Here is a 16,164-nt window from a genome sequence, read left to right on the forward strand (position 1 = left end):
GAAATCAGGTATTTCATCAAGACCACTTGGCATTTTATTGCTTAATGATTTAATTTTACTTATAATTTCATTGGAGTTTGTTTCATAAATATACATAGAAGCAGTCGAGATCACTGACTTGCTGGAGAAACTTGGGACTGGTCCTTGACAGTTTACTTGAATGAGGTCTTCAGCTAGTGAAGTGAAGTATTCATAAAATTTTTCCACAACTGAATTTGAGTCTGTGACTTTTGAGCCTTCTAGTGTTAATGATATATTATTTTTCTTTGACACTGAACTACACGTTTCATTCTTTATAACTCTCCACGTGGATCTCATTTTGTTAGAAGAGTTTCTTATCAAATTGTCATTCCACATCATGTTTGCCTCTTTGACTTATCTACCATAGATTCTTTGGTAGGCCTTTGAATAATCTGTGAATTCTTGGGTTACTCTATATTTCTTACAACAGTACTGCAGAAAACTGTTTCTCTCACTGGAAATTTTTATGCCTTTAGTTACCCATTACTTAGTATTGTTAGGTTTTACTGTTTTTACGACTTTTGGAAATGCTACATTAAAATAGTGAAGAAAGATGCTCTGAAAACTCATGTACATGCTATCAGAATTGTTCTGAGTAGCGATGCTTTTCCAGTTTTCCTTCGCCAGTAAGAGATTAAAAATTCCAGACTCAAATTTATTAAATAAAAATTTTTTAATGTAAAAATACTTTTAAAGCCTAGACCACAATTTTCATTATAGAATTACAGCACAATGACTAGTTTTGGTTGCTTTCTATGATCATCTTCAGGTTGTTCAAATCAAAAACAGAGTGGGATATGCATTGAAAAAGATCATAATTAGCAACAGCCGTGCAATGGTATGCATTCATATTATGGGTCAACATGACTATGGCAGTATGTAATTAAAAGCTTCATTGTGAGTGAGCCAGGCTGTAAACCATAATCTTGCAAGATGAAGGTAATAAAGAAGGAAAATGGCCAGTTGCATTAGTAAAAATTGAATTATATGTTCATTATTTTCAAAGGTTCTTGCATAATTTTGCTCTCATATAATTCAGTTAATTTTGATGTGTTTTGTCAGGCTGGTTGGGCTTGTGGCATTTTACTTTTAAGATTCAACATTTGGACATTTTATAAAGATGACTCTTTTTGTACTCATGTTAGATAACTCCTTTGTAAGCTAGACTATGGAATAGCTGACAATTATAGTTACTGTTGCATGTACTTTTTTCACTGTAGTATTAGCTGTACAATTGCAAATAATGGGCATTTATTGCAATTTTGGTTTATACAACAGATCATTTTCCTTCTTTATTACCTGCATCTTGCGAGATTGTGGTTCACAACATGGCTTGCCCACAGTCAAGCTTTTAACTACACACTGTTGTAGTCTTGTTGGCCCATAATATGAATGCATTTCATTGCGTGACTGTAGCTAATGATAATGTTTTTCAATTCATAACCAACTCTTTCTTACAACTTGAATGATTTTAAGATGGTTGTAGAAAGCAACCAAAACTAATTATTGTGATTTAATTGTATTATGAAAATTGTGGTCTATACATTAGAAGTTTTTTTATGTTAAAAAATTTTATTTAATAAATTACTTTAAGACCATTGTCTCCTTCCTCACAATGTCAGGCTTCACTAAGAATCAAATTTCAGTTGGACAAGCTTCATATTCAAGCCACCAATAGGTTACTTCTATACTGCTTTGGTTGACATTGTTGTCAGTGAGGAGCAGAAGACTTGAGTTTGATGATGAACTATTTTACGTCTGTTCACAGAACTTATGCTAACACTTGTAAGCAATGTGTATGTAACTGACTGTTTATAAACTGTAACACTAACAACAAACATTACTTAGTACAGTTACTCCAATATTTTCCTAAGTGAAATTGCTCAGGTCTGATTTATTCCATTCTGTGTTGAGTGGAAACATCTGTATGTTCTGTGGCATGACAGAGCTGATAGTTATTAGTGATTGTCAATGATGTTTATGTTATTTTCAAGGCCATAAACAAATTTTATGTGAGGTCACAGTGATCTACAGTTTGTTTAGTAGGATGTATTTTCATCCCAGAATTGCCGTATTTCCCTGTACCAAAATATTAAAAATGTTGCACAACTTGGCAGGAGAGAAGGAACTAGGATTGTATACATATTTATGAAAGGAAGATCCTCTCTTCTTCTGGCAGCAGTACATAATAATTTCTTTTATTTCTATGACAAATTATATAATTTTTTTAGTATTACTATAACTTACTGAATACATGAATTACTGGAGTTTGGATATTACTTTTGCATGTACCTTATATCGACAATCTTCTCCACCTGAGACTATGAGATTGTTGCTAGAATTCCATGCAGCCTTCAGAATCAATCCATCATGTGCTTTCCACTGTAACAATAATAAACAGAACAAATGGTGTCATTTGAAATGAAACATTAACATTTTACAGAAAATGTAAATAATTAGTTCTATTTCAGCATCTGCAGATTATATTTGGCTTCAGAGACATGGAACCATTCAAGACATGCATAACTCAGATACAATAAACTTCTTCTACATGTGGGTCAATAGCAGAAAAGCAACAGGTGTAGCATAAGTTCTGTTGCAAACATGTAGGCTTTATCCACAGTATGGACCATTATATGGAAGAGTGAATGAATGACTTAACTCTACAAAAGAATCAACTACCTCAAGAATTGCCACAATTTTCCCAGTTCTACTTCTGAAAATGTTAGTCATACTTGAATCAAAAGGAAAATTCACCTGAGAAAACTTTAAAATTACAAGAAGATAGAACAGCTGGCCTCTACTTCACTTCAGAGGACTGAATTGCAGTACAACCGATAGACATAAAAGTAGGAAAAATTGTACCTTAACATCTGGAACTGTTACTTACTTCCTCAGGAAGAAAGAGGATAAACTGTGGAAGGTTAGAAAGAAGGGTCAAGTCACTCAGACACTAATATGATAGGGACCAACCTGTTATGATGATGCAGGAAGGCAAAGATGAAGGGGGTGTTTACAGGGAGAGCAAGTGATCAAAAGCAGTATGTCAGTATGCACTGTGCCAACTACAAATGTGAGTTAAGACTCAATATAGCTGTTCACTTTGATATGTACACATGTAAGAAAAAAATACATTGTCTGACAGTAAAACAGAAGCACCCATAAGGCATGGTTGGATGCCAATATAACTTCAAGCACATACACACTATCATTGGGTATGTAAATGATTAGCATTATAATTCTCTGTGACTGGTAGAAAGGGGACCAGATGTCACTCATGTTTAGTGTTGTCACAAAGCCTGATTTGGTATATAAAAGGCATGAAGCATGTCAGATGTTGAGTGAACAATGTGATGGACAAGAAGACACTGTGTACTCATCTGAGACAGCATTATTGGTACATGACAGTTTACAAGAGACCTCATTTTGAGTTTCAATTTGCACAGCTGGTCAAATCATGCAATATCCAGATTTGTGTGACATTCAGATGTGACAGTCATGCAATGTTGGACTACTTGGAAATGTGAGAGCACGCATAGTTGTTGTCAAGGTACTGGTCATCCACATCTGACCACCACACCAGAGCATCAGCAAATTGTGCACCAAGCATGTCATAATCCCTTCACATCTGCTACTGCCATTCGAGAACATTACTTGAACTCCCTGCCAAATTTTTGTCATCCTACACTATTGGCTAGGGCTAGCAGTAGCTGGTCTAGAAATTACTGTTCTATGCACAGGGTACCACTAATACCACAATAAACATGGCTGCATTTGGAATGCTGTCATGAACAAGAAGCACAGACTGCTGATGAATTTCATTGCATTGTATTGGTATAGTGATACTGTTCTACCCCAGATGACCAACATCAGTGGGTATGTTGGTGACCTCAACTTGGAAAGAGGTCTCATTCTTCCAATGTGTTAGAGAGACACAGTAGTGTTACTCCTGAAATAACGGCGAGGGTCACATTTGGGTACGATTTCAGTTCTTGGGTACTTGAAAGGACAATGGTAAGTCACAGATATCCTGTCTCCTCCTGTGTTACTTCTTATGTCATAGCACTGTGGTGCCACAAGACCCCCAGATCTGTCCCAAAGAGAACACATGTGGGTCCAGCTCAGATGTCAACTCTGTCTGAGTGTCAGTATCAAGGACATCATGACCAGCTAAAACAGCCATAGACTAACTTGCCTTTATGACACCATTCCCAACCAAATCAGGACACACATCCAGTAAGAGAAGGTTCAATGTCATACTGATAAATAGGATCAATACTGCTAATTTCTTTGTAAATTTGACATGATTTCGTAATCCATGAAATAATATCACACACCAAATCAGCCTGTGAAGTTTCATTCCATTTCCACCTCCTCTTCTGGGTGCTTCCCTTTTTTGTCATATAGTGTATGTATGTACTTCTGCAGCTGTAAGAGTGTGAGAGAGGAAAAAATTCGTGCCCATTAAAAATTCTGTAAACTGAAATAAACTCGTGAGTGTCATAAGTGAGTTATATATCTACTATGTTTCTTTACTTGTGGACACCGATATTCTTATAACGCAGCTGGATGTACCAAGGGATCAATTAATATAATTATTTATACATCCAGGGAGGCTGCTAGGCGAAGTGTGAAAGAATACATTCACTGATGCCAGGTCATGTGACGGAACACCCGAAGCAGGTTTGCTGCAACCAGCTGATGTTTACAGCAATCCCTCAAGTGTAACTATTGATGATGGTGATTTTGCTCTACATGGTTTTCTCCTCAACTGTGATTTGGACTTTGTGTTACCTATTGTTGATGTCTGGCTACCACACAGACTTGTCTGCCTGGATAATGCAGTATTGTCTTCAAACAAAGTTTAATTGACAGTTTTGATTTCAGTGGATGAACTGACAGCTGATGAGTGCACCAAGAGCATGCTTCATTCCAATGCTTCCCAATCAAACCTACAAACAGTGTCCTCCTGTACTCAAAGGTTAGTTTTTAAAGAAACTTCCAGAGCACTGAATTGGCCACAAGGTATCCACTTCCAGGAGTTTCCCATTTTGTGTATTTGGAGAACTGTCAGGAACTATTATCTTCTGTGATTTATTTTATTTGTACATAATGGGTGTTTAATAAAATCTGTGTTGTCGAAGAAGCACCCTGACAACAGATATTTCTACAGACAGCTTATGCCACCCTGTAAATTTTGGCATACTGTTATCCATAAATAGTGCAATAGTGTTTGATACAAAATTGTAAGTTAAGTGGAATTAGTTTTTATTAATCATTTATTTCAATTCAAAAATGATTTACATTAATGTATAACTTAAAAAGTATCTCTTTGCAGAGGGGCGCCCAAAAAAACCAAACTAATTTCTTCGTGGGCAAAGCTTTCATAGTGCCACATTTTGCCACCAGGAGTGCATATAGCAAACATTCCAGAGTCAGTAAGCTGTGTGCCATCATTGAAGGTGGTGAGGACTATTTTTGATAGAGTTTATAGTGAAACTGTTTTGTGTGGTTAGATTCAGGATTTTGTTCATAAAAAGTGGAACAGAAACCCTTGAAATGTTAAAGAGACATACAGGAATGATTGTATGGGGAAAACTCAAGTGTCTGTGTGGTTTTCCATTTCAGAAATGGTGAAATGTCAATTGATGGCAAACCTCATTCTGGCCATCCTTCCATGGATCAAACACATGAAAATGTTGAAAACATTAGTGCAATCATCAACAAAGACCAATGATGGACCATTAAAGAAATTGTGGAGCTATTGGGACTGACTTGGAGTTCAGTGCAGTGAATTGTGATAGGAGATATGGGAATGAAAAACTGGCTGCCAAATTCATGTCATGACTGCTGACTGCTGGACAACGACAAGGTTGTGTGTAATCACGTTGAGCTTTGAAAGAAGAGTCCTGAAATGGTTCAAGGTTTTTTTCAAAAATTATCACAGGTGGCAAAACTTTGTGCTGTGCTTAAGATCATGAATCAAATCAACAATCAAGCCAGTGGACGACAAGTTCGCCTCACCCCAAGCAAGCTCATCAGGTGAAATCAAACATTAAAAGAATGCTAATTTCTTTTTTCAATGTGAGAGGAGTTGTCCACTCAAAGTGTGTTCCACAGGGTCAGACAGATAACCAGCTTATCTACTTGGGAAGTTTTGAAAAGATTGTACAACAGTGTGTGGCAGAAGCAGCCAGATTTGTGGCAGTTGGGTAGCTGGTTTTTCTATCACGACAACGCCCCTGCTCACACAGCCCTGTCTGTATGACATTTCTTGACCAAGAATGGTATGACCTCTGTTCCTCATGACTCCCCCCCTCCGCACCAAATATTCACACGACCTTGACCCAGGTGACTTTTTTTTTCCTTTCCCCTAGAATGAAAGACATATGAAAGATATTTTGAACAATGGAATGAAAGTTTAGACAATGTATGTGTGCGAGCGGAGAGTACTTTGAAGGGGATTGGAAGTTTGTACTTAAAATGTGAATGAATAAGTTTAAAAAAATGTTCAGTTTCTTTCAGGTACCTCCTTGACCTCCTTAATCATCATGGATCAGATGTTAATTTGATGAGAGCACAGCAAAAGTTACTTTAGCCCATTTAGTATCCTTACATATTTCATTTCATTGTTTAATTCAACTGAATGAGATACTGACTTATATTTTATGTAATTCCCCTTAATTTCAAAATAATTGTTTCTTTATACAAATGCAAGGTTTAACAGTGATGTAAATGAATAAAATTTTCTTGAGCTTCCAGCAGTGTCAAGTAGTTAAAAATCCAAATGCCATTGACAACTGCCAAGTGTGCACCATGTGGCGGTGGCTGAGGATTACTTGTGAAAAAGTATGTGGCTACATAACTACGAGTTGATATAGCTCGAAACTTGAGACAATTTTGTTACTGTTCTCTTTAGCAGCCCTCTTAGATTGTTTGCATATGATGCTATCGTTTACTGTCTAGTAAAGTTATTAGAAGATTAAAGCCAATTGCAAAATGACTTGTACTCAATATCTGTATGGTGTGACAAGTGGCAGTTGGCTCTAAATAAGGAAAATGTGAGATCACCCACATGAGTACCAACAGGAATCTGTAAAATTTTGGTTACATGATAAAGCATGCGAATCAAAAAGCTGCCAATTTAACTAAATACCGAGGAATTAAAATTATGAACAACTTAAACTGGAACAATCACAGAGACAATGTTGTGGGGAAGGCAACCCAAAGAGTGCGTTTCATGGACAGGACACTTAGCAGGCACAACAAGTCTACTGAAGAGACTGCCTACATTAAGCTTGTTCAGCCTCTGCTAGAGTACTGCTTTGCGGCATGGATCTGGATGGAGGACATTGAATAAGTCCAATAACAGGTAGCTCATTTTGTATTATTGTGAAATAGGGGAAAGAATATCAAAGATACGATGAGTTGGGGTGACAATCATTAAAAAGAAAGGGGGGTGGGGGGATGGGAGTGTTTCTTGTTGTGCGGAGATCTTCTCACAAAATTTCTCTTGTGAATGCAAAAATACTTTATTGACACCAACATACATAGGAAGAAATTATCATTACAATAAAATAAAAGCAATCAGAGTGTGTGCAGAAAGATTTCAATCTTCATTTTTTCCAAGTCCTGTTAGAGGGTTGAACAGTAGAGAAATAATCTGAAGGTGGTTGGGCGAAACCTCTGCCAGGCACATATAAGTGTGAATTTCAGAGAAGTGATGTAAATGTAGATACAGAATACCATTATTTTAATGGTATTATGTCTGCCCCGATAGCTGAGTGGTCAGCATGACGGATTGCCGTCCTACGGGCCCGGGTCTGATTCCCGGCTGGGTCGGGGATTTTCTCCACTCAGGGACTGGGTGTTCAGTTGTCTTAATCATCACTTCATCCCCATCCGGCACACAGGGGTCGCCCAATGTAGCATCAACTGTAATAAGACCTGCACCAAGGCGGCCAGACCTGCCCCGTAAGGGGCCTCCCAGCCGACGACGCCAAACGCTCATTTCCATTTCCAATGGTATTATTGCATTAAATAGTTCCAAATTTAGTTTTGGCTCTAGCATTATTATTTTTTACAATGTTATCAAAACGATAGATTGCCACTCACTGTACAGATGACACAAGGCTGACAGTCATGATGAAATGACTGTTATATATTTGTGCTTTCAGCCAAAGCCTCCTTCAGAAAGGAAAACACACACATTCACATAAGCAGGCATACCTCTACACAAATGACAGCTACCTCCAGCCACTCTGGCCATATGCTAATAGTAAACTGCAGGAGCGTCTATAGAAAGGTCCCAGAACTGCTCTCATTAATAAATGGTCACAATGCCCATATAGTACTAGGGAAAGAAAGTGGCTGAAACCAGACGTAAGCAGTAATGAAATCCTAAACTCAGATTGGGATGTATACTGCAGAGACAGGCTGGACAGTGAAGGGGGAGGTGTGTTTATAGCGATAAGAAGTGCAATAGTATTGAAGGAAATTGACGGAGATCCGAAATGTGAAATAATTTGGGTGAAGGTCACAGTTAAAGCAGGCTAAGACACGGTAATTGGATGTCACTATAGGCGCCCTGGCTCAGCAGCTGTTGTGGCTGAGCACCTGAAGGATAATTTGGAAAATATTTCGAGTAGATTTCCCCACCATGTTATAGTTCTGGGTGGTGATTTTAATTTGCCGGATATAGACTGGGAGACTCAAACGTTCATAACGGGTGGCAGGTACAAAGAATCCAGTGAAATTTTTTTAAAGTGCTTCATCTGAAAACTATCTTGAGCAGTTAAACAGAGAACTGACTCGTGGCGATAACATATTAGACCTCCTGGTGACAAACAGACCTGAACTATTTGAAACAGTTAATGCAGAACAGGGAATCAGCGATCATAAAGCGGTTACTGCATCGATGATTTCAGCCGTAAATAGAGATATTAAGAAAGGTAGGAAGATTTTTCTGTTTAGCAAAAGTGACAAAAAGCAGATTACAGAGTACCTGATGGCTCAACACAAAAGTTTAGTCTCAAGTACAAATAGTGTTGAGGATCAGTGGACAAAGTTCAAAACCATCGTACAATATGCGTTAGATGAGTATGTGCCAAGCAGGATCGTAGGAGATGGAAAAGAGCCACTGTGGTACAACAATCGAGTTAGAAAACTGCTGCGGAAGCAAAGGGAACTTCACAGCAAACATAAACATAGCCAAAGCCTTGCAGACAAACAAAAATTACGCGATGCGAAATTAGTGTGAGGAAGCCTATGCGAGAGGCGTTCAATGAATTCGAAAGTAAAGTTCTATGTACTGACTTGGCAGAAAATCCTAAGAAATTTTGGTCTTACGTCAAAGCGGTAGGTGGAGCAAAACAAAATGTCCAGACACTCTGTGACCAAAATGGTACTGAAACAGAGGATGACGGACTAAAGGCTGAAATACTAAATTTCTTTTTCCAAAGCTGTTTCACAGAGGAAGACTGCACTGTAGTTCCTTCTCTAGATTGTTGCACAGATGACAAAATGGTAGATATCAAAATAGACGACAGAGGGATAGAGAAACAATTACAATCGCTCAAAAGAGAACAGGCCGCTGGACCTGATGGGATACCAGTATGATTTTACACAGAGTACGTGAAGGAACTTTCCCCCCTTCTTGCAGCGGTGTACCGTAGGACTCTAGAAGAGCGTAGCGTTATGAAGGATTGGAAAAGGGCACAGGTCATTCCCGTTTTCAAGAAGGGACGTCGAACAGATGTGCAGAACTATAGACCTATATCTCTAACGTCGATCAGTTGTAGAATTTTGGAACACGTATTGTGTTCGAGTATAATGACTTTTCTGGAGCCTAGAAATCTACTCTGTAGGAATCAGCATGGGTTTCAAGAAGACGGTCGTGTGAAACCCAGCACGCGCTATTCGCCCATGAGACTCAGAGGGCCACAGACACGGGTTCCCAGGTAGATGCCGTGTTTCTTGACTTCCGCAATGCGTTCGATACAGTTCCCCACAGTCGTTTAATGAACAAAGTAAGAGCATATGGACTATCAGACCAATTGTGTGATTGGATTGAAGAGTTCCTAGATAACAGAATGCAGCATGTCATTCGCAATGGAGAGAAGTCTTCCGAAGTAAGAGTGGCTTCAGGTGTGCCGCAGGGGAGTGTCGTAGGACCATTGCTATTCACAACATACATAAATGACCTTGTGAATGACATCGGAAGTTCACTGAGGCTTTTTGCAGATGATGCTGTGTTATATCGAGAGGTTGTAACAATGGAAAATTGTGCTGAAATGCAAGAGGATCTGCAGCGAATTGACGCATGGTGCAGGGAATGGCAATTGAATCTCAATATAGACAAGTGTAATGTGCTGCGAATACATAGAAAGATAGATTCCTTATCATTTAGCTACAAAATAGCAGGTCAGCAATTGGAAGCAGTTAATTCCATAAATTATCTGGGAGTACGCATTAGGACTGATTTAAAATGGAATGATCATATAAAGTTGATTGTTGGTAAAGCAGATGCCAGACTGAGATTCATAGGAAGAATCCTAAGGAAATGCAATCCGAAAACAAAGGAAGTAGGTTACAGTATGCCTGTTTGCCCACTGCTTGAATACTGGTCAGCAGTGTGAGATCCTTACCAGATAGGGTTGACAGAAGAGATAGAGAAGATCCAATGGAGAGCAGCGCGCTTCGTTACAGGATCATTTAGTAATTGCAAAAGCGTTATGGAGATGACAGATAAACTCCAGTGGAAGACTCTGCAGGAGAGACGCTCAGTAGCTTGGTACGGGCTTTTGTTGAAGTTTCGAGAACATACCTTCACCGAAGAGTCAAGCAGTATATTGCTCCCTCCTACGTATATCTCGTGAAGAGACCATGAGGATAAAATCAGAGAGGTTAGAGCCCACACAGAAGCATACCGACAATCCTTCTTTCCATGAACAATACGAGACTGGAATAGAAGGGAGAAATGATAGAGGTACTCAAGGTACCCTCCGCCACACACCGTCAGGTGGCTTGCGGAGTATGGATGTAGATGTAGATGTAGATACTCTGGTCTTGTACACCCATGACCACTAGCAATCGTGTATGCAAGGTGTGCTTGCTTATGTGAATGAGTATGCACTTTACTTTTTGAAGAATGCTTTGGCCAAAAGCACAAATGTGTCACAGTCTTTTCATCATGGATGGTTGTAACTCAACATGATGTTTTTATGGTGAGTAGTAATCTATGCTCTTTGTAATATTGTTGATTTTCCAGTCTGGACTGTCCATTGTTTCATGTTTTTTTAGAATCTTCTCAAATTGTGTTACATTCTGTATTGTAAAACCAGAGATCTTTAAATATAAATCACTACCTGAATTGACATGAGAACTAGTTAGTTGCCAATTTATAATCAGCTCATAGTTAACTTAATTTGAACACTATAAGGAATGGGATAGATTGGTACTCACCATAAGTATGACCCACTGACTTACAGACAGGCACAAAGAAAAGATGTTACATATGCAGCTATCAGCCAAAGCCTTCCTCAGCAAAGAAAACATACACACATTCACACAAGTAAGTACATCTCATGCACACTTGGCAACCACCACTGGCAGCTCCAAACAGAATGTGACTACCACGTGAATAGTAGTCTCCAGATAAATTAATAAATATGGGAATTTGTATTGAGAACGGAGGCATGCTAGGATAGTCATAAAGTTGTGCAAAGCCCCTATGCCATGGTGGCCTAGTGGTTAGCACATCTGCCTATAGAGCAGGAGGCCCAGGGTCAAATCCTGGCATTAGTACAAATTTTCTTTTGCCCCTTCAGTCTGCATTTATACACAATAAATCAATTGGTTGCAATACTGTTAAATGAATTGGAGGAACTGGAATTAAAATTCCACCTTATGCAAGAAACTAATGATTTATCTCATTATTAGGTGCTAGTGTGTGTAATTTATTTATTTGCCTGTACATTAAGTCAAAGAATAGCTGTTTTCAAAGATAGTTCAAGTACACAAAACTAAACACATTTCTACAAATAAAAATAATAATTTAGTGCATACTTATTTTTTTGGTGCTCTTTATTTGTTTGTATGTATCACTCTGGTATTACCAAACATAATTAACTCACTAAGGTGTTTTTGATACTTTTTCAGAGTACATACGTGTAATAATTTTTTTGTCTTGAAAAGTTTACAGCGGTTTTTGTAATGAACTCTCACAATATTATAACTACTGACATTCAGCTCTGTTCCCATATATTTCCTTGCAAATGCTGTGCAATTCCAAAAGTCAAGTGGATTGAACTATAGTCCGCATGTTCATGTATGGCTCAAATATAGAGAAGGATAATCACGTTTCTGGAAGCACAAAAAACCAGAAGTGATTGCTCTTGAATGAACATTGTTTCCATTGTCTCTGGCTTAGAAGCATAGATTTCTTGTTAAATATTTATTACACTGAATGGGCCTTACCCTTCCTAAAATGTGTTTTATATTCCTCATCATATGTATGTACACCATGTACCACACAAAATTATCTTCATTGTTTCCTCAAATATTGTTAAAGGAAGCAATGAACAGACATTTAATGTAAAATTCAAATATCCTTAAATATTCTACTGCTTAACCTACAGTAAGAAAATCAATGCAATCTTCTCAAAACTGATATTCCTCAGTTTCGGCTGTGTACTGTAGGGCTGGGTCACCTTCTGATATGACAAGGTTTCACATCAATTTCCACTTAAGCCAATCAGTCTGATGTTTCATTATTAACTTTATGAAGTTAGTTAAGTAGTTAATATGTTCATGACACTGTCTTGTCCTTAGTGCGGGGGGGGGGGGGGGGGGGGGGGCTGCTCCTACAGCTGGAAGACTCAGCAATGATCAATCACATGAGGCTGCAGAATGCAACAGAAACCACTGCCTTAAAAACACATAATGTGTGTATCCACAAAATATACTGTCTGTAATTGAGAAAAATGTCATGACGATTTCTCCATTGCCAAATATTCCACATTAGTTTGCCATTTGGATCTTTGAGAGGGTGGAGGCAAGCATGAAAAAAAGATTGAATAATCAATGAAAGGGAAATATTCTTTGAGCTGGAGCATGGAATGATGGTAGCAGGGAAGGCAAATGGATGAGTTCATTTTACTGGGAGAATTTTAGGAAAGTGTAGTTTATCTATTAAGAAGAACACATATAGAATTCTCATACAACAGTGCCTTGAGTACTGTTCAAGTGTCTGAGGTACTCACCAGATCAGATTAAAGGAAGACATTGAAGCAATTCAGAGGGCTGCTGCTGTATTTGTTCCTGGTTAACTCAGTCAATCACAAGTATTACAAAATGCTTCATGAACTTAAATGGGAATTCCCAGAGGGAAGACAATGTTCTTTTTGCAAAACACTATTGAGAAAATTTCAAGAACTCATATTTGAAGCTGCGTGCTGAATGATTCTACTAGCACCAGTGTACATTTCACTTAAGGATGACAAAGATATGGGAAATTAGGGTTTGTACAGACGCATACAGACAGTCATGTTCTTGTCACTCCATTAGTGAGTGGAACACTAAAGGAAATGGATAGCTGTGTTACAAGGTATCTTCTGCCCTGCACCAAACGGTGACTTATGGAGTATAGAAACAGATGTACATGAATGGCAGAAATGAAAACATGCTACGGAAGATAGAAACCAGAAAGCTGAAATGGGAAATGCAAAGTTCTATCTAGGTATAATTGGGATCAACGAAGTGAAATGAGAAGAAGATAAAGATTTCTGGTCAGATGAATATAGGGTAGTACCAATAGTAGCAGAAAATGGTTTAATGGGAGTAGGATTTGTTTTGAATTGGAAGGTGGGACAAAGAATGAGTGACTGTGAGCACCTCAGTGATAGAAGTCCTCTCATCAGAATCAACATCAAGCCTACAAATGCAACAATAGTTCAAGTATATATGCCAATGTCACATGCCGAAGATAAAGAAATGGAGGAAGAATATAAGGATATTTAACATGTAACTCAGTACGTAAAGATAAATGAAAATGTAATAATCCTGGGGAATTGGAGCATCATACTAAGGGAAGAAACAGAAGACAGAGTTCTACATCTACATCTACATCCATACTCCGCAAGCCACCTGACAGTGTGTGGCGGAGAGTACCTTGAGTACCTCTATCATTTCTCCCTTCTATTCCAGTCTCGTACTGTTCGTGGAAAGAAGGATTGTCGGTATGCTTCTGTGTGGGCTCTAATCTCTCTGATTTTATCCTCATGGTCTCTTCGCGAGATATACGTAGGAGGGAGCAATATACTGCTTGACTCTTCGGTGAAGGTATGTTCTCGAAACTATAACAAAAGCCCGTACCGAGCTACTGAGCGTCTCTCCTGCAGAGTCTTCTACTGGAGTTTATCTATCATCTCCGTAACACTTTCGCGATTACCAAATGATCCTGTAATGAAGCGCGCTGCTCTCCGTTGGATCTTCTCTATCTCTTCTATCAACCCTGTCTGGTATGGGTCCCACACTACTGAGCAGTATTCAAGCAGTGGGCGAACAAGCGTACTGTAACCTACTTCCTTTGTTTTTGGATTGCATTTCCTTAGGATTCTTCCTATGAATCTCAGTCTGGCATCTGCTTTACTGACGATCAACTTCATATGATCATTCCATTTTAAATCACTCCTAATGCGTACTCCCAGATAATTTATGGAATTACCTGCTTCCAGTTGCTGACCTGCTATTTTGTAGCTAAATGATAAGGGATCTATCTTTCTATATATTCGCAGCACATTACACTTGTCTACATTGAGAGTTACAGGATAGTAAAGGATTGCTGGTAGGAATAGGAGGAAAGCTCCTTGAGTTCTGCAGTAAATTTCAGGTAGCAATAGTAAATGTACTTTTCAGAATCACAAGAGAGGAAAGTAAACTTGGGAAAGCTCTGGAGACATGGAAAGATACAAGCTAAATTACATCATGGTGAGACAGAGATTCCAGTATCAGAAGCTACATTGTAAGGCATAGCTAGGAACAAATATATACTCACATGAAGATTTAATAATGATGAAGAGTAGAACTGAAGATTAAAAGCATCATCAAGAAGAAGAAATGTATAAAGAAAAGGAATACTGAAGTTTTGAGGAATGATTACACGTGTTGTAAGTTCTCTCAGGTTGTATGTACTGCAAGAATGAGTATCAAAGTAGACAGTTCAGTTGAAGAGGAATGTGTATCTCTAAAACAGGCAATCACAGAAGTTGGACAGACAATTACAGATACAGGGTGACTGTAAAGAAACCTTTGGAAATTGAAGAAATATTTCAACTGATATACAAAAGAAGGAAGTACGAAAATATTGGAAAGACAGGAATACAATAAGTCACTTACAAATGAAATTTATAGGAAGAGCAGAGGAACTAGAGTGAAACAACATTAAGAAAAATGCGAAGAAATCAAAAGGAAAAGGCTGCCATGAAAACAGATTCAGAATATAGAAAAATCAAAACAGTCTTAAGTGAAATTAAAAGCAAAGGCACAAACATTAAGGATGCAAAAGGATTTCCACAATGAGCACAGAGGAGAGCTGTATAATGTACACTGATAGCATCTATGAGGGGGACAAACTGCCTGTTGACATGACAGAAGAAAAAATAGAACAAGGTTTGAAGGGAAGAGAGGAGCTATTATCATAGTTAGGGTTTGGTAGAGATTTGGAGTAAATGCAGTCAAATAAAGCAGAAGTGATAGATAACATTCCTTCAGAATTTCTAAATGGCAACCAAACACCTATTCAAGTTCAGTTGCAGTACCTATGACACTGTTCGTCCCTGGTAGCTGAGTGGTCAGTGTGATGGAATGTCATACCTAATGGGTTCAATTCCCAGCTGGGTTGAGATTTTCTCTGCTCAGGGACTGAGTGTTGTGCTGTCCTTATCATCATCATTTCATTCCCATCAACACGCAAGTCGCCGAAGTGGCGTCAACTCAAAAGATTTGCACCATGCAAACGGTCTACCTGATGGGAGGCCCTGGCCACACGGCGTTTCCAGTTACCTATGATACTGAAGGCATACCATCAGACGTTTAGGAAAATATTATACTGAAGACATCAAGAGATTTCCAAAAGTAAGTAAT

At 38.5% G+C, this 16,164-nt stretch overlaps 1 protein-coding gene across 2 annotated transcripts in view; it reads right to left on the bottom strand.

Moving 5' to 3' along the window:
• LOC126457365 (intraflagellar transport protein 80 homolog) overlaps positions 1–16,164 on the bottom strand; it is a 461,822-nt gene that overhangs the window by 351,360 nt on the left and 94,298 nt on the right. For both annotated transcript variants that reach the window (XM_050093607.1, XM_050093608.1), the window contains exon 5: positions 2,314–2,403. In XM_050093607.1, coding sequence (XP_049949564.1) covers positions 2,314–2,403 — 90 coding nt within the window. The remainder of the gene's footprint in view (positions 1–2,313; positions 2,404–16,164) is intronic.

Source organism: Schistocerca serialis, chromosome 2, assembly GCF_023864345.2.
Source record: "Schistocerca serialis cubense isolate TAMUIC-IGC-003099 chromosome 2, iqSchSeri2.2, whole genome shotgun sequence".
NCBI classification, from domain to species: Eukaryota; Metazoa; Arthropoda; class Insecta; order Orthoptera; family Acrididae; genus Schistocerca; species Schistocerca serialis.